Raw genomic sequence first — 20,044 nt, forward strand, 5'->3', positions numbered from 1 at the left:
ACTTGCTTACCTGCCAGTGGCCTTGGCGAACGGTGCTGAAGAGGGGCACGGCTCCCCGGCGGTTGGGCTGGGCCACAGCTGCCCCCTGCTCCAGGAGCAGACGACACACCTCTAGCTTGCCCCTTCCGGCCGCAGCTGTCAGGGCTGAGGGTAGAGAGCGCAGTGTGAGGACAGTGGGGCTTGCCCCCTCCAGCCTCTGCCGGGAGCAGGGCAGCACACCTGTGTCTGATGGATGCAATTGCTACTTTACCTTCAAGAATGATGATTCTGGCTACTCTTGCCAGGAAGGAAATTTTCAAAGAAAAATAATGAATAAAACCACATTTAAAAGGGCTTACATATATGGAGACAATTATGATAATAAATTTATTGAAAAATCACATCTGACCAAAACTTACTTGGTTTCATTTATCCTACCCAGACTGTCTTTTTTCTGCTTTTGACTTATCTCTTTTTTGGTACCCCTTCCAGCCACAAAACTTTCACTGGTATGTGCATGGGTAAGACTAAAGAAAGAAGGGTATTTGCAGGGGAATGCTTTTTTTAGAATTATCTAGGAACCACCTCTGGGCCAATTTCTACTTCTGGGCCCTTAAATTCAGAGAACCAAAGTCAGAAATGGCAGCCTTAATTTTGCTTACTTCTTAAATAACAGTTTGCTGTATTGCTTTTAAGAGAGTTTTTACAATAAAGATATATAAAAAACTGTAAAAAAAAAAAAAAAGAAACTTCAGTCTAAGCTTTAGGCCAGTTTTCATTCCTTTTCTTCATCAGTTGAGATAGAAGTTTCTAGTACATGTGCAACCATTTTTATATGAAGGTCAAAACTGTTCAGGGTAAGTTTTAAAGATGAGAGAAGAAATATGACAAAGGCTCTTTTCTTCTGAAGACAGAATAATGGAGTCGCAGATAAAAAGCAACTATAGGGAGGAAAAAGGACACTCCGCGTGCAGGCAGAAACATAAACATTCTTCTTTCTGTGCTCCAGTCCATGTTTATGACCTCTGATAGAGTGGAGATCTGAAGAGTGCTTATTTCATCCCTTGAGTGCTATTTCAACAGTAGTAAGAGGAATCTGTAGATATAGCTTCTGCGGCTAAGTCGCTTCAGTCGTGTCCGACTCTGTGCAACCCCTGAGATGGCAGCCCACCAGGCTCCCCCGTCCCTGGGATTCTCCAGGCAAGAACACTGGAGTGGGTTGCCATTTCCTTCTCCAATGCATGAAAGTGAAAAGTGAAAGTGAAGTTGCTCAGTCATGTCCGACTCTTCGCGACCCCATGGACTGCAGTCTACTAGGCTCCTCTGTCCATGGGATTTTCCAGGCAAGAGTACTGGAGTGGGGTGCCATTGCCTTCTCCTATACCTTCTACTAAGTCCATATTTGAACAAATATGTGTTTGTCTCTTTCTAACCAGGGATTTCAAACGTGTACACCTAGTGTTTTAAATGGATGAGGGTAGGGGGGATGGTAAACGTTGTCAGAAAATGGCAGGAGTTGTGCTTTTCAACAAAGAGGACGTAGACCTTTTTTCCCACCGAGACTTGAAAACCTGATGTGGTGATCAGCAGGCTCTTCCTTTCTAAGGGCCACCTACTCCAGTGACAAATCAGAAGAAGATAGTACTTGGCAGGTGCAGACAGGATTTCAGTTTGCAAATGTTGGGATCTAATCAGGGAAGTAATTGAAATTCAAATCAAATGGTCACTTTTTTTTTTCATCTAAGCACAGATTATGGCATTTTGTCTTTGAGATTGGCCAAATTTATCCGCAAGTGACTCATATGCAAAACTACCTGTAATTTTCTCTAAGTTAAACCTGCAAAGAGTAATCTTTTCCTTCCTCAAGGATAGAAGGATGTCTGAAAGAAAGTGTGACTATTTTAGAAGGTATGCTCATTCTTAAACTAGATATATGTAGGCCTTGTCTGATGTGTGTTTTTTGTTTTATTCTGGCATGCTTAACGTAGGTACTTCTCTTCTGTTCCTCACAGAAGGGCAGAGGCTTCCTTCCATCTGAGGTGAGGGTCATTTCCAAGGTGAGTTACAGGTACTGATGGATTTGACTGTTTACTTGACAGAGAAGTTTTGTCTCCTGTTCTTTAAATCAAAGTGAGATTCCGTCTTTCTCAAGTTCACATTTCCAACAGTTGAGGGAAAAAGAAAAACCTTCAGTTCCTGGGTCAGAACACAAGAGTAGCTTAAGAGTCTGACAATCCTCACGTCGTGTACACTGTTGTTCAGTGACTAAGTTGTGTCTGACTCTTTGTGATCCCATGGACAGCAGCACGCCAGGCTTCCCTGTCCTTCACTATCTCCTGGAGTTTGCTCACACTCTTAAGACGGTAATGCCATCCAACCATCTCATCCTTTGTCTCCCCCTTCTCCTCCTGCCCTCAACCTTTCCCTTATATAATGTTGTATGTCAATTATATCTCAGTAAAGCAGGGGGTGCGGGGTGGAGAAAGAGCTTGACTGGCTTTAATGCTCGTTAGGAACCATAAGAATCATCTTGTTGGTACATAAAACAAGGGGGTTGAAAAATTACTAACTCTCCCAAGTTTAAAGCAGCTGCTGGGGCAGGGTTGCAGCAAATCTCCGTTCAATGTCTTGTATAATGTGTGGCACACGCGTGTGCAAATACACTCTTTTTTGCAAAAGAATTTATAGCACTCTGGAGAAAATACAGACAGTATTTCGGAATCAAGCCTCTCATCAATGATGATGGCTCACAGAACACAGATGAAAATTCACAAACAGTGCCTGTCCTGAAAATTAAACTTAACACTGTCCACTCTAATCTGGAGTCATGTTGCTGGGGCTGGCCTCTTTCAACCCACTGGACAACACATTACATGAGAGGGAATGTTCCATTCGGCCTTTCTCCTTGTATCATCTCTGCTGCTTAAGTTCTGATGTCATTTGGCAAAAATCTCCTGCTGATAGCTGGACATGGTCATTAACACAGCTGGCCAACTTCATCTCAGAACAACACAACTATGGAAAATTGAGTCTGTACTTTTCAAAACACAAGAGCAAGGAGTTGCTTTGGCTGGATTTTTTATATGAGTCTTATCAGAAACTGTTAAAACTTTTTGAAAGAGAGACGATTAAGGCAAAGCCAGTTCTGTAAAACAACAAACTGCTTCTTAGAGCAAACATTAACAGCCGGGAGCCCAATCTCTTTTCCTGAGAGACCAGTAACGGAATTTGTTCCCTGGCTTGCCAGCATCTGATGAGATTATCTGACCAAAATGGTCCTTTTTCAAAGGGAAACATCTAAGGAGTTTGAAGAGACAGACAGGATGCAGCTCAGAGTTGAGGAAACAGCCAAAGTCTGCTTGGATGGGATAATGCTGATGCTAAATAGAAGGCAGAGGAGCAAACGGTTCTTCTGTTTATCTTTTGTCAACCTTGAAAGAATACAGCACAGACAGATCATGTAAGACCAATGGGCTGGAGGTGGTGGGGGAGACATAAACATCACGCTATCCAAAACAACGTTCATTAGGTAAGCATTTATGGAGCTATTTGTCAGATCCTGTCTGCTCTCAAGGAACTCAGGGTTGCGTAAGGATAAGAGACAAATAAACAAATATACTGCTATACAGTGTGATAAGCACAAAAGAGATAAGTACATGGGGGCTGTCTGGAGGTGACACAGAGCAAGAGTATCTGGGAAGGTCTCCAGGAAGAGATGACAATCTGAACCAGATGCTGAAAGAGAAACAGGAGACTTATAGGCAAGGGCATGGAGAAGCTTTCTAGGCACAGGGCGAGCATGTGTAAAGGCCCCGAGGTGTGGATAGCACGTTTACTGTTGCTGGAGAAGACGGGCAACAGAGGAGGCTAGAGATCATGACTGGTTTTTTTAATGCTAGTTATTTATTTATTTTTTTGGCTGCACCGCATGGCATGTAGGGTCTTAGTTCCCTGACCCCAGATTGAACCTGTGCCCCCTGCAATGGAAGCGTGGAGTCTTAACCACTGGACCGCCAGGGAAGTCTCTTTATGCTACGTTGAAGCTACAGGTGGTCAATGAAGGGTGGTAACCAGAAGAGTGACATGCACAGACTGTGGCTTAGAAATATCACTTTGGCTGAAGTCTGCGAGATAAGTCACAAAAGGGTAAGGCCTGAGATCAGATCAGCTAGGAGGTAGCTGCAATAAACTAGATAAAAGATGATGAAGGTGTGATTTAAGGGCATCTTGTTTATTTTTTGAACTTCTGCTACTTTTGGGCTATGGGATGGCTCAGGTTCTCCAGAGTTGCTAGAAGCTTTTTAATGCTGGTTTTGTGTTGAGACAGAGCAGAGGAGGGACCACGGAATAATCTTGTCACCTTAAGTGCTGGTCGTCTTCTATAAGAAATCTGTGAAAACCCTGCAGGATGGGAGGGGGTCAGTCAGACGGTGAACGCTCGATGTAGGCAGACGCTCTTTGGAAGGACAAAAAGGCCATAAAAGTAGGATGAAAACAAACAGAATATTCTAGTGACCTGCTTTTAGAAAACCTGATATGTAAAAATTACATCTCAATAAATATTTCACTCTATGCTAGGATATATTTCACTGACTCTAAGAGGCACTTTCTTCCCTCTGCATTTTAACATCTCGAAGTCAGGATGTGTCTTATAATTGATGTGGTAATAAAGAACTCTGTCAGTTTAACAGGCAGAGCGTTTTTCTTTTCTTTTTGGAATGGTACATAAAATAATGGCTATACAGTAATATAGTAAATGATACAAACTGTTGGAAACATCATGACCATCATATTTAAGAAAATATGTATAAATACATATTGTGTGTTGAGGCCAGGGTTGCAGATATAAGACCCTAACCAGCTGGCTGCAGGTCACACACTTTCACTCTCTCTATAAGAGAGACATATAAGATTTTGCCATTGGAGGATACACGATTCAATGGGTTATCATAAATTTTAAATGATTATGTGCTATAAGTTAGAAAGAAACATGGATACTTAGTAAAGCCATCACTACAGATAGTGCTGCTAGTGGTAAAGAGTCTGCCTGCCAGTGTAGGAGAGCCAAGAGACTCTGGTTCTATCCCTGGGTTGGGAAGAGCCCCCGGAGAAGGGAATGGCAACCCATTCCAGTCCTCTCGCCTGTAAAATCCCATGGACAGAGGAGCCTGGCAGGCTATAATCCATGGGGTCACAAAGGGTCAGACATGACTGAGCGACTGAGCACAGTGTGCAACAGAGAAGCAACTAGAGCCTACTCCACGTTAGTGGTGAGCTCTAGAGACATTTCTTACATAGCGAAGACATGATTTTTCAGAAAGTTTTCTGAAGTCAAATAACTTTATAGCTCTATAAATTATACTACAAATGCATTTCATCCTAACTCATTTAAATAACATCTTATATTCATAATGCTGAAATTAGTTCATCTAAGTATCAAATTAAGCACAATACAATTCTGACCACAAACAAACTGACATGAAATTAATTTTTTATACAATCTTGACATATGGTACATATTAAGAAAATTAATATAACAAACTTTATTACACACTTTAATGCAGGAAATATTTTAAAAGTCCTGAGGCCATAAAGTTTTACTCTAGTAAGAAATTCATATCAATAAAAGTAAGTCTTCCACTTAGTTCACACCCTTTTTTGTTGTTGTTTTAGAGCAGTTTAATGGGCTAAGCAAAACTGAGGGGAAGATACAGAGATTTCCCACACACCACTGCCCCCACATTTGTATACACCCCAGCCAGAGCTGTCCATTTGTTACAACTGATGAACCTACACTGATGCATCCTGATCACCGTGAAGTCCATCGTTTGCATTAGGGCTCACTTTTGGTGTTGCGCATCCTGTGAGTGTGTGGACAAATGTGTAATAACCTATTATCTACGGTTATAGTATCATATGAAGTGTTTTAACTGCCCCTCAAATCCTCTGTGCTCCACCTATTCACCCTTCCCCATTTTCCCCAACACCTAGCAACCACTGATCTTTTTCCTCTCTTCATAATTTTTACAAGAGTTGTGTTTTTTTTTTTTTAATTGTATGTTTTTTTACTTTAGGCAATGGATGTAGTATGGTTTAAATTTCCTTTACCAAGAAGTTATTTTTCTTGTTAAAACTCCATTTCAGGGTTAATTCCCCCGAAAAGGTCTGAGTTCACACCCTTTTCGAACATTTTGAAGGAATTCCTTCAAGGAGAGCACTAGAATATGTGTGATAGTCATCACTATGATTGCGTGCTAAGCTGCTTCAGTCATGTCTGACTCTGCGACCCCACGGACTGCATGTAGCCCGCCAGGCTCCTCTGTCCATGGGATTTTCCAGGCTGAAACACTGGAGTGGATTGCCACGCCTTCCTCCAGGAGACCGTCTCGACCCAGGGATTGAAGCCAAGTCCCTTACGTCTCTTGCATTGGCAGGCGGCTGTTAGTCTGTAATTTCTGTCCACTGGCACCACTGGGCCGCTACTTCTGTTGCCCTCCACAGCGGTCACACACGCGTGGCTTGGAACGAGAGACTCTGGGGGGACGGCTGCGCTGTGCTGGGAGGCTGCACTGATGGGGCCTGAACCCTCACGCCCCTCCCACAGCTCCGGGTCTCAGGACGCCACGGCCGTTGTTCCCGGCCAGCCCCTTCCCCTCAGTATGTCCTCTGGCTTCCCTCAGGGTGGAGCCCCAGAGACAGCAGCTGTTTCCAGCTGCACATTTTCCTTTAATCTGTCACGGGCACTTAAGCTGCAGCTGCCTGGCATCTGCTCCCTTTGGCTCTGCAGAGGGAAGGATTGTTTGAGAAGCAAATTCCTGAGCTTCGGACCATTCCACACGGTGTTGAGGAAGCCATGAAACCCATGTAAGATTTTTGCCATTGTGGAAACATTCCAGTTCAATAGGTAATTATAAATTTGGAGTGAATTTAAGCATTTTCTTTGATTTTTAATAACATTCTGACCCAAACCAAAATGTATCCCCCTTCTTGTTTAGTAAAATATCCTCCCTAAATTGGCCATCTCAATGCTGGTCTCCTTCTCTTGGCAAATATGACACATATCTGTGGTGACACTACAGTTTTCACTGCCCTGGTTTCATAAAAACACAGAAAAGGTTACTAATGTTTTCCCAGATGTTCCAGTTTAGACTTGGGGGAAAGACAATAAACATTTCCTGCAAAGGCCACAAGGAAGATGCTTCTGTTTATGGAGTAATACCAAGCGATATAGAAACAGCTTTGCTACAGACGGAGAGAGACTACGCAGGGCTGTAACCTATAGCGGGCAGGGCCTTCATTTTGCATCCTGATGCCAACTGTTCTCATGACATATCAGTTTAATCATGTCAGGTACCACTCACTTTACCATGGTAACATTTGGTTCATTAAGCTGGAGGTGTCGATAAAAATTCAACTTCTTGGTTTCTAACTACAGGGGAAATATTTATTCCTAACTACTACAAGGATCTCTCTCTCTCTCACACACATACATAAAGTCCACAACTATTTTCTGTTCTGGTTTGGCACACTGGAAGGAAACTTTCAGTCTTTTAAAATATTTGGAAACAAGAGCAGGGAAAGTTTTGTTTGAAAGAAGACTCTAGGGCTAATGGCATGGTGCATCCAAAGGGAGAGAGGATTGAAAGAAGGAAATTGCCTGACTTTTTACTTTGGCTGAATTGGTCTCCAGTACAACAGCCATAAGACAGAGAGACTGCCAAAGACCTGGCAGAGAAAACACCGGGGAGTGAGACACAGAGTGTCTCCACACACACACAGGACATTCATGAGAGAAGAAAGAGCTGTCCACGAGAGGTACCTGTCTCTCCCCAGAGACTGTCAAAGCTGTTGATCTGTGCTCGCTCCACCTCCTCTTCATCTTTTTCTGGAAGATCAAGTAGGTAGGAGACAATCTGAAACAAGAAGTTGTGTCAGCTCGAAGTTCAGGTGGAAAACTATACACTGATACTGTGAACCTGTGAGGTTTGGGAGATATCTGGATAACCCAGGGCCACCCTCTTGCACACCACAGGAATCAGAACAATTTGTCCTCACAAAAAAATGCAAAGCTGCCAAGATGAGCATGCATTCTCCAGGTACAGTCTACATGTTTCCCTTGAATGCAATTAACGTATACAGCCCGTGATTTAAAAAAAATACATATTTATCACATTTGAGTTAAAAAAAAAAGCAATCCTTCTCCCTCCTAATAAAACTACCAGAAAAAAAATAAAACTAACAGAAAAAAAAATCAATAAGCAAAAACCAGAAAATAAATATGGAGAAAACTGAGGGCCTGTACTTTTTCAGAGTAGAGCTGTTATCTTCTTTTTTTTTTCCCTCTTGGAATTACAAGGACTGTTTGGGGACCGTAAAAGGAGAATGTCTGCTAACAACAAAGGCAAGTGACAGCTTTGTTTTCAGGAATCTGACTATAAGGAGCGCTAAACAACCTTCCACAGATAGTAAAAGTTCCAATTTTACTTAATATTCCCTTGGGGACATATCAGGTCAGTGGAAGAGGTGGCTGTCTCACTGAAGCATCCCATGCAGTGTGAACCAGCTTTTCCTGGCTAGTGAAAGCTGACTCTTGAATTTTCGGAGTTTTGCAAGCTGGTTGTTAAACAAAGATGTTTATTAAAAACTAAATAACAGGGAGGGATTTAAAAACAATTAAATAGCAATGATGGGAATTCCCTGGTGGCCCGCTGGTTAAGACTCTGCTCTCATTGCCAGGGCCCAGGTTTGATCCCTGGTCAGGGAACTAAGATCCCACAAACCAAGCAGCAGAGAAAAAAAAAAAAAAAAAAAATTAAATAATAATGAAAGAAATTACATCAATAGGTTAAAATATAAAACCTCATAACTTCCTAATTATTAAATTACATTTTACTATTATGTATGCTCATGAGGTTATTTATATTGACTGTGTCTGCATGGTGGCAGTTTTACATAATGGTGTACTCCTGTGCATCTCTTTGAAACTCTGTGTTCAGTGTTGGTAGCTTGAAATCAGTCATGGTGGGGGTATTTGCTGCTGTTGTTCAGTTGCTAAATCGTGTCTCACGCTTTGTGACCCCATGGACTGCAGCATGCCAGGCTTCCCTGTCTTTCACTATCTCCTGGAGTTTGCTCAAATTCTATACTCTGGAAATTGGCAAATTCTGCAGATCAGGATTTGATTTAGTGCAAAAGCTCAAAGAGGTTCCAGTTTAATGAATATAATTTGTATGAGGGCAAAATGTAGTTTGACAGTGAATCACACACCAGATTTAAAGACAAAATTATTGGGAAAAGAGCAAACGGGTAGTGGCATTTATCAAACCACGGTTGAGTTGTAACCACAGGGTTGGGTGTGGATATAAATTTAGCAAAAATTGACAAAAGCATTCAATTAAGAGTATTACACAATTCATTATTATTTGTAAACTGTGTGTGACATGTTTTTTTATATCAGTAAATTTATAATAAATTTAAGTCTGTTTGTACACACACACACACACACACACACACACACACACAAAACATTCCTACTGCTCTCTACTCCCCTCTCCAAGGCTGGTTGTTAAACATTTCCTAGCACACTACCAATTCTACATATTGTGCCACTACATTACTTTTATTAATAAATAACTTGGCAAAAATACCATCTGCACAGTGTTTAACAGTTTACAAAGCACCTTTCATATCAACCTTATAAAAAAGAATTTATTAGAAAGCCTCTCTATACTGGTGGGAGACTAAGGTTCTAAGAGATGAGTTACATTGCCCAGAGCCCAGAGCCAACGTGGAGGAAAGCTGAGCTTCAAACCTGGTCCTTCTGATATTCCAACTCCCTATTCCACTCCACCCACCGGTGTGAACAAAGGTCAAGGAATAACCCCCCGCCCCCACCAGCCCAGTGTCATTGTTAAATAGGGGTGGAAGATGAGGAGGAATCAGATTAGATAATTCCCAAGGTCCTTTCCAACATCATTCTAGGTACCCTGGCATCTCCCTATTTCTCAGACCAATGACCAAAAAGCTACTTCATATTAACCTGGCAATTTTGTAATAATGCAACTATTTTTTCCCTGGTTTCCTTCAAGACATAGCTTGAAAAAAAAAAAAAACAACAACCCAAGCCTTACTGGCTGCTTTCTTACCTCAGTGTAACCCATGCTGGCTGCAGCGATGAGGGCTTGCTGGATGGCGTGGCTCTTCTTAAACACCCCCTGCTGCTGGCCCGCCATCGTCCAGTCACACTGAATGAGAAACTTGACGACCTCCAGATGACCTCGGAGTGCAGCATGGACCAGGGCGCACTGCCCATTCTTATCTAAGTGATCCACCTGCGGGAGGGGACAGAGAAACCTGTGTGAAAAAGCCTGGGGCTGTCTCCCAAGTCTTGTTTCATCCTCTCACTGCACAGGTCTGCACCACGAAGATTCACCCTCTCCCATATTCCTTGGACCACTTGCTGAGAAAATTCAGGTGATATTCTCTTACTCAGGCTAGATCTTCACTGAGCTACAACTCTGGTAGATGCTCCTCTGGGGAGGCTCTCTTTGTATAACGTCAGGCTTTTGTTTTCACATCAAAAGAAACCAAAAATATGCCCCAAACGACCCCAAACTTCAGCTTTGCTTTCCTGATGTACACTTTCCTTTGTCCTCAAATAGGTCTTTTCAGACTCAAATCTGAAAGGCTTATAAGCTGTACTGGCACAAAACACTGTCTTTGAAATCATGAAAGGGAAGAAAAACATCTTGAAGCTTAAATTTTTTGGTGTTCCAAAGAAGCAAAGTATCTCATATCATGAATCACACAGTTAACCACTAAGCTCTGGCAGATGCCACTTCTTTCTTCCAATGGGAGGGTGGAATCGCGACTATTTGGCCAAAATGGCTGGAGGGACTTGGAACTTAATGCTAGACTACGTTCCAGCAGCAGTTTTACAGTTGCGGTGTTGGTTACAGGTTTAGGCTGAAAGAGGAGCCTGATTAAGAACAAGCTACCAGAAGGTCCCTAGCCACAAGTCTCAATGGATGAACAGCCTCTCCTGGCAGGTGGGCAGGGTATGTTCCAGTGCTTACTGTTCCAGTGTTCAGGCTTCACTTGCTCCAGAGCAAGTGAAACCTAAGTTCTGTATCTGTTTCTCTCCAGCTTTAGCTCCATCCAGCCATTCAAAGATCAAATGTTTACTGAATGCCTACTGTGTGCAAGGAGCTCTTAATCCTTTTTCTAGATGAACAAAGTGAGGCTGAGAGAGGTCAAATGACTTGTCCAAGCCCTCATAGAAAGCAAGCGTCAATGCAGGCTTCGACCAGGTTGTGCTTGATGCCAAAGTTGACGATTTTGATGACTTGCCTCCTCTCTCTCATGGAAGCCAGACTGTAAGAGGTTAAAGAACAGTAAGGAAGCGGTGGTAGCAAGCAGAGAGGACTCTTAGGACAGGTTCAGTGGATGTGGGCAGGAAGAAAAGGGACAGTGGTTTCTCGTTAGGAGACAGCAAAGTCTCTCTTTAGGGTTAGAGAAGACATTTGTAGGTTTGTAGAAACTGAGAAGAAAGGTAGCGTGAATTTAGAAAGAGAATGAAATGATGTTAGTGAAAGAGCAACATACTGAGATTAAAAAATATACGTGGGAAATTCCCTGATGGTCCAGTGGTTAGGACTCCACACTTCCACTGCAGGGGTCACAGGTTCAATTCCTGGTTGGAGAACGAACATCCCAAAAGCCTTGTGGTGCAGCCTATGTGTGTGTGTATATGTGTGTATAAGTGTATATGTGTATATATATGTGTATGTGTATATGTATACAGGAGGCAATAATTTTGAAAAGGAAGGCAAACACTTCCTTCTCTGAGGCAGAAGTAAAAGTTTGTAAGGATTAACAGAGTTTTGAGATAGAGGCACTGTGAGACAAACACAATCTTGGTACTTGTTGGAGGGCAAAAGAGTTTTGACGGGGTCTCAAGAAGATCATAGATGATTTCTGTATCTTCTCTGGGGAAAATGAGAAATAAATAAAACGATAGCTGAGCAACAAGAAAGACCTAGCTGAGATTAGAATATGAATTTATAGCAATAATAATAAGGCCCAGTTATCATGCTGCTTCTAGAGGTGTTTATCCAAATGACTAGGACATTCTAGGTGGACCATTTCTGTGTCACAGTTAGCATTTACAGCTCAGGGATTTCACTGAGGTCCCCGGGTCCCAGCTCTCGAGAGTCTTGGGAGAGAGACGCAGTTCTCCCTGGTGAGAACACCGGACACCTCAGAACGAGGTATGCTGTTGTTCAGTTGCTAAGTCGTGTCTGACTCTTTGCGACCCCGTGGACTGCAGCATGCCAGGCTTCCCAGTCCTTCACTATCTCCTGGAGTTTGCTCAAGTTCATGTCCATTGAGTCGGTGATGCTATCCGGCTACCTCATCCTCTGCCGCCCTCTTCTCCTTTTGCCTTCAATCTTTCCCAGGTTTTTTCCAATGAGTCGGCTCTTCGCATCAAGTGGCCAAAGTATTGGTGCTTCAGCTATAGCATCAGTCCTTCCAATGAATAGTCAGGGTTGCATATTATTTACAGTTCACTGCAAATCCACCAAAATCCTCAGTTTATTTTCAGAATGGAAATAAAATGTTCTACAGAAGTCTACATTTTTGAGACCAGCATTTCTCCTTTTTAAAAAACACTTATTTTTAAAATTTTATTTTTGCTGTGCCAGGTCCTCACTGCTGTGTGGGCTCTTCTCTAGTTGTGGCGAGAGCAGGGGCCGTTCTTTAGTTGTTGGTGCCTGGGCTTCTCACTGCGGTGACTTCTCTTATTATGGAGCAGGGCACACAGGCTTCAGCAGTTGCAACACACAGGCTCAGTGGTTATGATTCCCAGGCTCCAGGGCACAAACTCAGTAGTTGTCGCACACGGGCTTAGGGGCTCTGCAGCATGTGGGATCTTCCCGGACTGGGGATTGAACCCGTGTCTCCTGTATTGGCAGGTGGATTCTTCACCAATGAGCTACCAGGGAAGCCCCCCGGTATTTTTTTTTTTGCCATCAATATTTTGAAATTGAGTTTTATCATATCAGTGGCTCTTGAGGTACTATAAAGCAAATATATTTTAAAGAAATGTTTTGAGAGAATTAAAATACACTAACAGAAACACTTGTGAGTGCTTCTGGTCAGTCATCTCAGACGTCTACAGGGGTGTCTTCAAGGCTAGATGAGGGCGCCTGGTCTCTGCTCTTATGTCCACGACTAACATGAAAGGTTGAGAGTTCACAGGCGCCATTCAGATCAGACCTCACAGTGCAGTCTCCTTGCTCCCCCACTCCTCTTTCCTCACTCTGAGCTCAGGAGAGAATTTCTTGGTTGTGAGCTAGGGACTTTTTGTGGCTGCTGATAAATGCGGTTTCCTAAGTACCTCTCAAAAGTTTTAGAACTGTGTCCAGAAGCAGCCTGGAACTGGCCCAGGGCAAGCAGGCAAACAGGAGGATGTAATCAGAGCCAGTTCTTCCTTTGATCTGCTTCCTAATAGGATCTGATGTATATCCTACCTACACTCACGAGGCAACGCAGGAGATAAGGACGAGTCTAAGACGGGAAGAGAGACACAGGGAAGGAAGAACAAGTGCCGGGCAGCCGTTACCTTGGCCCGTTTCTTGCACAGCAGCACTACGATGCTCAGGAAGCCTGCCGCCGCGGCATAGCCCAGGGGAGTCAGGCCACTTTCAGAGGAGGCATCCACGTTGGCCCCAAACTCCAAGAGCAGGGCCACCATTTCTGTGTAACCAAGATGAGACTGGACACACAGAATTGGAGCATTATTCAAAACTTCTGTCCGGTAATTAATGTTGGCACCTCCCAAAATCAGCAGTCGGCTGACCTAGTCATAAGAAAACAAACGGAAACGATACTCACATAAATATCAGTTATATCCTATCAGTCATCTTTTCTTAAGTCATCTGCACGCATGCATGCTGAGTTGCTTCAGTTGTGTCCAATTCTTTGGGACCCTACAGACCACAGCCCACAAGACTCCTCTGTCTGTGGGATTCTCCGGGCAAGAACACGGGAGCGAGTTGCCATGTATTCCCCTCCGGGGACTCTTCCCGACCCAGGGATTGAACGTGCACCTTTTACATCTCCTGCATTGGCAGGCAGGTTCTTTACCACTAGCACCACCTGGGAAGCTTTAAGTCACCCTCGATAAGGGCCCAGAAACACCGAGTAACTTCTTTATTTTAAAATCTTCATTTGCTCCTTTTTTAATACCTTGCCTTTGGAAAGGGATGTGAAACGTCTCCTTTATACAAACTACCCAGGAACTAGAGTAAACACCACCCATACTGTAGTGCAGTCTCCACTGAGTGAACTGTTGGTCAGAAAAACTTCTACTGAAACAAAAGTGATCTAAGAATGTTTTACTCCCTAGAAGGAGCAGGAGTTAGTCTATAAATCAGACTCATCTTATAGAAGATCAACAGGTTTGATTTTCAACTCACACAATAAAATGTAACAATTTAAAATATATCAAACTATTAATAAAAGGTTAGTTAACAGGAGAGTCAAAGATCAATCAAATAACTCCTAAATGTGCCCTGAGTTTTATGTTTTCATAGTTAATTCTTCAATCTGTCTGTAACTTAGGTGCACTTACCTTTATATTTGGCGTGTAGAGATTTCGTAAAGATGCCAATGCCATGGACAGACCTTCTGTGCTGTAGGAGATCCAGAGGCCTTGGAGGATGGAGGATGATACGCCAACTTTTTTACTCAAACCCTGAAAAAGAAACAGGGACACAGTTAAGTGATCAGCCCAGCTAAAAAGTACCCTCGGCAGTAAGTTAGGAGCCTTTACGTTTGTGGTACTAACAAATGAGAACAGTGTCTTGCTCTAACGACATCCGGCATAACAAAGCCAGTCCGCTGAGGGGGGACAGACTGGTCCTGGAGGAACAAGCTAACTAAACTGTTTCTACCTCGGCAGTCTCTGACAACAAACCTACTCAATACCTCTCTCTTCTTTTTAAAAAAATATTTATTAATTTTGGCTGGGCTGGGTCTTTGCTGCTACAAAGGCTTTCTCTAGTTGCGGCGAGCTGGGGCTACTCTCCAATTGTGGAACTCAGGCTTCTCACTGTGGTGCCTTCTCTAGCTGCGGAGTGTGGGCGTAGTCGCTCTGCATCGTGTGGGATCTTCCTGGACCAGGGATAGAACCCATGTCCCCTGCACTGGCAGGTAGATTCTTAATCTGGACCACCAGGGAAGTCTATCAGGTTTATTTTTAAGGTGATGAAAATAATAGTGGTAATAATTAATAGTGGTAATAATTAAACACGACTGAGCGACTGAACTGAACTGATAAATATACCAAATATCTTGAATTACAGGTCCTCAACCTTATATTTTTAAGGTAATTAATGACCTTATGCAATTGATAATCATATGCAATTCTTCATGAACAAAGATAAAATGAGGGAAATTTAAAACTAACTGGAAAGAAATATCAAGTGGACTGTATGTCACTGCTGACTGGCGGTCTAAGTGGTGCTGCTCATAAGCACTGAGTCTGTCTTTGCCTTTTCATGACCCTCAGCTGACAGGAACTGAGAGTTCTAGCAGCCGGGGAGAAGCTACAGTTGATCGGTAGGGAGCACTCTGCACGTGAAGGACCCTGAAAAGTGCAGCATTAGGAAAACCACGGTCCAAGTCCACATTCTTCAGCTTACAGTCGTGTCATCACCACACGTTATACGCCCCAGGGAGCCAGTCATATCTCAGGCGACCGTGTCGTCTGCAGCACAATAAGATAACGCTGTGTCAGTGACAGAGCGTGTGGTTTAAGTGTGGGTCTCCAGGACAGGCTGGTGGCTGCCAGGAAGGAGGGGGCTGAGGGGACGATGAAGTGGGTAAGGGATCCGGAGGTACAAACTTCCACTTAAACAATAAGTAAACATTGTTTTCCATGTATTGGATAGTCACATGGGACCAAATGAAATTTCGTATCATTTATCTGTTTCATGTGGTATTTATTTTAGGGTGCAGGGCATACAGACAGGCATCGACTTCTTTGCCTCTGATCCCAGGCAGAAGGTGATGCTAAAAGCTTAAGTGATTAAAGTCATGATGCTTCATACTGAAGCTATTTCCCCATCTAACTGAAGGATAATCACCTCAGAGTCTGTAGAGGTGGCAGGCACTGTTTGGTCCACTTGAAGATGGAATGAGACACCTTGCCTGTTAAAATAGTCTCACTCTGCTCCCATTAAATAAGGTCACTGGGTAAGGTCATTTTTGGGTACAGTGATTTGTTAGAAAGACAATTATGATTCAAATATAGGGCTTGCCACTGTGGGCTTCACTTCTGTCCATCTGATGAAAAGCCTTCCCCAGCTATGTGCTTATATGCTGGGGAGAATTCGTTAGGCTCTTAAAGTTGCCCCTCATGCTGTTTTCTCTCTGAAGAGAACTGTTTTATCTTTAATAGTATCTCTTGGGGGAAGTCCAAGCCAGAAGATTATTTAAGATCCCTGAATTTCCCAGTCCAGAGGCAGCAGAAGTGGTCTGAAGAGACTGGGATTGGAGGTGGCAGATGCACTAGCCAACTGCAGACTAGAAAAACCAGGAGAACAAGTTTCTTCCTCAACTTCTGTGCTCTGTTCCCCAACTGCTATCTAGACCATAAATTCCTTGAGATTAGGGGCTGTATTCTTTTGGGTTTTGTATCCCTAGTACAATGCCTCAGCAAGCACTGAATAAATAAACAAATGCATACAAGCACCAACAGACAGATACGTGCCCTTGTCTGGGATCTCCATCCCAGCTGTGTGGATGCTGGGAGAGAGAAAGCCGGTGCTTAAGAGTTCTTAAAAGTTTTGAAACGACCGGGCAAAAAACTGGGATTATAATTTCAAAAGAGAATGGGGAAAGTAGTTTAAAGGAAGGTTATGGTTGGTTCTAGAGAAAGAGTTTGAAATGCACAGCACCAGGGATATTAAAATCATAATGATAAGAACATGGAAAGAGTAACTGCTCTCAGAGACTTGAAAAACACTGTAAAAACCTGTAACTAATGCTTTATGACTATTCTCAGCAGACGGCAGGTCACAGGACAGTGGTTCCCAGCCTTTTTGGCACCAGGGGTTGGTTTTGGGGAAGACAATTTTTCCAATGATTGAGGTGGGGAGAATGGTTGCAGGATGATTCAAGCACATTAAATTTATTGTGCACTTTATTTCTATTATTATTATAATATCAGCTCTACCTCAGATCATCAGGCATTAGATCCCAGAGGTTGCGGACCTCTGATGTATGAAGTATACACGACTATAAGCTTCTTACCTAAACAACTGTATGTGTACATTTCCTAGAAAACCTAGCAATCCATTGCACTGGGAGATGATAAATGTGGTTTTCTTTCCAAAGTCTTAGGGAGGAACAGGCCAGACATTTTAGGAGATGGACCAACTCTGCAACAAACTAATTTCAGAAAGCAGGGACCACACTGACATAGCGGGCAGCTTCATACACACAGTGTTACGGCGCCTGCTGGAAATGGAAAGAAAAACGCCCCCAACTTCTTTAATTACCTTAAAAATGTGTGCTTTGAGGATGTGATGTCCCAGTTCAATTGTCTGCTGTCGGTTTAGTTTTCCCTCTTGGCGGGAAAACCAGAAGGCAAGTAATGTGTGACCACTCCTGCAAAGAGAGAGACTCATTTTAGGAAATTTAATGCTCCAACTCTCCTGCGGGTGGAGGACTGTGCACGTCGAGCCACACCGCCAGTGAAACTCCGTCTTGTTCACCCAACTTCTTAGGGAAGGGCACCCGCTCCTGGGCAAGAAATGGCACGGAAAGGCTCCGAGCTTTTCCTGGTTCTTTACCCACATCACATGTGTGAATATCACAGAATGTCACTTCTAGTTGGCTTACACCCTTCCCACACACAGATGGCATTAAAAGACCCACTTTTATTTTCCGGCTCTGTCAACTCCTCTTATTTCACCCATGCTTTAAATGTCAGTGTTGCTTCCTTGGGATCTTGTTTTTGGTCCCAGTCTGTCCTCTGGATTAGCTCATCCATCCTCAGAGCCTTTGCCACTACCTAAACCCTTTACCTTTCCCTCTATCTAGACGTCTCAGCTTTAGCTCAATATACATCCAACTGCCTACTGGATTCTCTACCTAGAGGTCCAATAGCACCTTCAACTCAGTGTGTCCCAAACTGCACTAAAAACCTCCTCAAGGGAAGTCTTCTCTGATCAGCCTCTACCAAGCCTCCATTCTTTCTCTTTAGCATTTTTTTTTTCCTCTAGCTGAGAAGGGCGTACTCTCTCTGGTGCTACATCGTAGGCTGTATATGCCTTTAGTACAGGATCTACCACATGGCTACAAGCTCTCTCCTGTACTAGACTGTAGCCTTCCTGATGGCAATCATTCCCGGCCCCCATCTGCTTGCCAACACATCTCCAATCTGTTCATGAAACAGAAAACCCTTCTCTCTGCCTCTGCACATTGTCTTATCTGCCCACGATGCTCAGAAATGCCACAGGCCTCTTGGAATCACACACTCAGCTTTGTCTGAAGCTTGGTCTGAAGACCAAGCTAACAGAGAGGCTAAGCTAAGAGAACTGTCAAAAAATAGAGCCTAGGTCCTAACTGTATAGCTTCCAATGCTAATTTTGGACTCCTTGTTATATGAAGTGATAAGTTTCTTTACCGCTTAATCCATTTGAGTTGATGTTTTCTATTTCTTCCAGCTTAAAGTGTCCTAATGATATACTCTTTTAAGTGTGAGTGTATTAATATATGTGTATATATGTAAAGTATATGTATAAATACAGGGTTGTATATCTCTTTTTATTTACATTTATGACAGAAATCTCGAGTTGTTTATGCTCTCCACAGTGCCAAACATGGTGTATGGCACATAAAAATTCTCAATAAAATTTTCACAAAGCAAGATTAGACATTAAACAAAGGACACTGGGTCACTTCTGGGTTCTGCCCTCTTACCACCCTGCTACAGTCTGTAGGAACTGTGACACTGCAGAGTAACCACTGTCCCTCTGCTTCCCATCAGCTGAGCAGTCAGTAGAGTTCTGTGTCCACTGACAACCTAGGTCTTTGACTTGTTTCACTTGGGAGCGCCACAAAGGAGGGAAATCAAACTGTGATTTCAGGTTCAAGCCCAACGAATTCATCAAACAGAAGGAAAAACAGCCAGTGAATTTTTTTTGGTGACATCTACTTGAGAGGAGGCCCAAATGTCTACTGGAAGATTTTCTCTCACAGTTAACACTGGCTATGCTGCCAGGTTTACCATTTGAAGATGCCTAAAACTGAAGTCTGAAAAAATAAACAAGTCCTTCCTTTCTTCCTTTGTAAATAAAGTTTCAGTAAAGAACCTGGAGAACAGAAGATGAGACAGCCCCCATCTTACTTAGGTGGGATTCCCTGGTGGTACAGATGGTAAAGAATCTACTTGCAATGCAGGAGACCTGGGTTCAGTCCCTGGGTGGGGAAGATCCCCTGGAAAAGGGAAAGGCTACCCACTTAGGTGGGAATCATCCTATAAAGCTTTAAAAAGAAATTCTACCATGTTCTAATCTTTGGCTTCATAGAATTTCTGGATTCTAGTGGATACCAGGTCATCTTATTTGATTAGATAAGACTGACCATAAAGGAAAGAGAGCTACTTCATTGAGAGACTGTCTCAGACAACTGTATCCTGCATGGAGTCATCAGTGTCATCTGAAGGTGAAAGTGTGAAAGTGAAAGTCGCTCAGTCGTGTCCGACTCTTTACAACCCCATGGACTATGCAGTCCATGGAATTTTCCAGGCCAGAATACTGGAGTGGGTAGCCGTTCCCTTCTCCAGGGGATCTTCCCAACCCAGGGATCGAACCCAGGTCTCCCACATTGCAGGCAGATTCTTTACCAGTTGAGCCACCAGGGAAGCCCAAGAACACTGGAGTGGGTAGCCTATCCCTTCTCCAGAGGATCTTCCTGACCCAGGAATCAAACCGAGGTCTCCCGCATTGCAGGTGGATTCTTTACCAGCTGAGTCACCAGGGAAGCCTGTCAT

General features: G+C 43.2%; 1 protein-coding gene across 9 annotated transcripts in view; it reads right to left on the bottom strand.

Annotated features, from left to right (window-relative positions):
- TANC2 (tetratricopeptide repeat, ankyrin repeat and coiled-coil containing 2) overlaps positions 1 to 20,044 on the bottom strand; it is a 363,482-nt gene that overhangs the window by 22,911 nt on the left and 320,527 nt on the right. For 8 of the 9 annotated variants that reach the window (XM_086357066.1, XM_086357065.1, XM_086357063.1 and 5 more), the window contains 6 exons: positions 17,547 to 17,655; positions 14,615 to 14,737; positions 13,604 to 13,840; positions 10,125 to 10,310; positions 7,799 to 7,892; positions 11 to 144 (listed from right to left, as the gene is read on the bottom strand). In XM_086357066.1, the coding sequence (XP_086213192.1) occupies positions 11 to 144; positions 7,799 to 7,892; positions 10,125 to 10,310; positions 13,604 to 13,840; positions 14,615 to 14,737; positions 17,547 to 17,655 (883 nt within the window). Of the gene's footprint in view, positions 1 to 10; positions 145 to 3,863; positions 4,381 to 7,798; positions 7,893 to 10,124; positions 10,311 to 13,603; positions 13,841 to 14,614; positions 14,738 to 17,546; positions 17,656 to 20,044 lie in introns of those variants that run through there. The other variant, XM_086357069.1, reaches the window with a different exon arrangement.

The sequence above is a fragment of the Bos grunniens genome, chromosome 19 (genome assembly GCF_055505025.1).
Source record: "Bos grunniens cultivar Pamir isolate PY7600 chromosome 19, Bosgru_T2T1.0, whole genome shotgun sequence".
Lineage (NCBI taxonomy): Eukaryota > Metazoa > Chordata > Mammalia > Artiodactyla > Bovidae > Bos > Bos grunniens.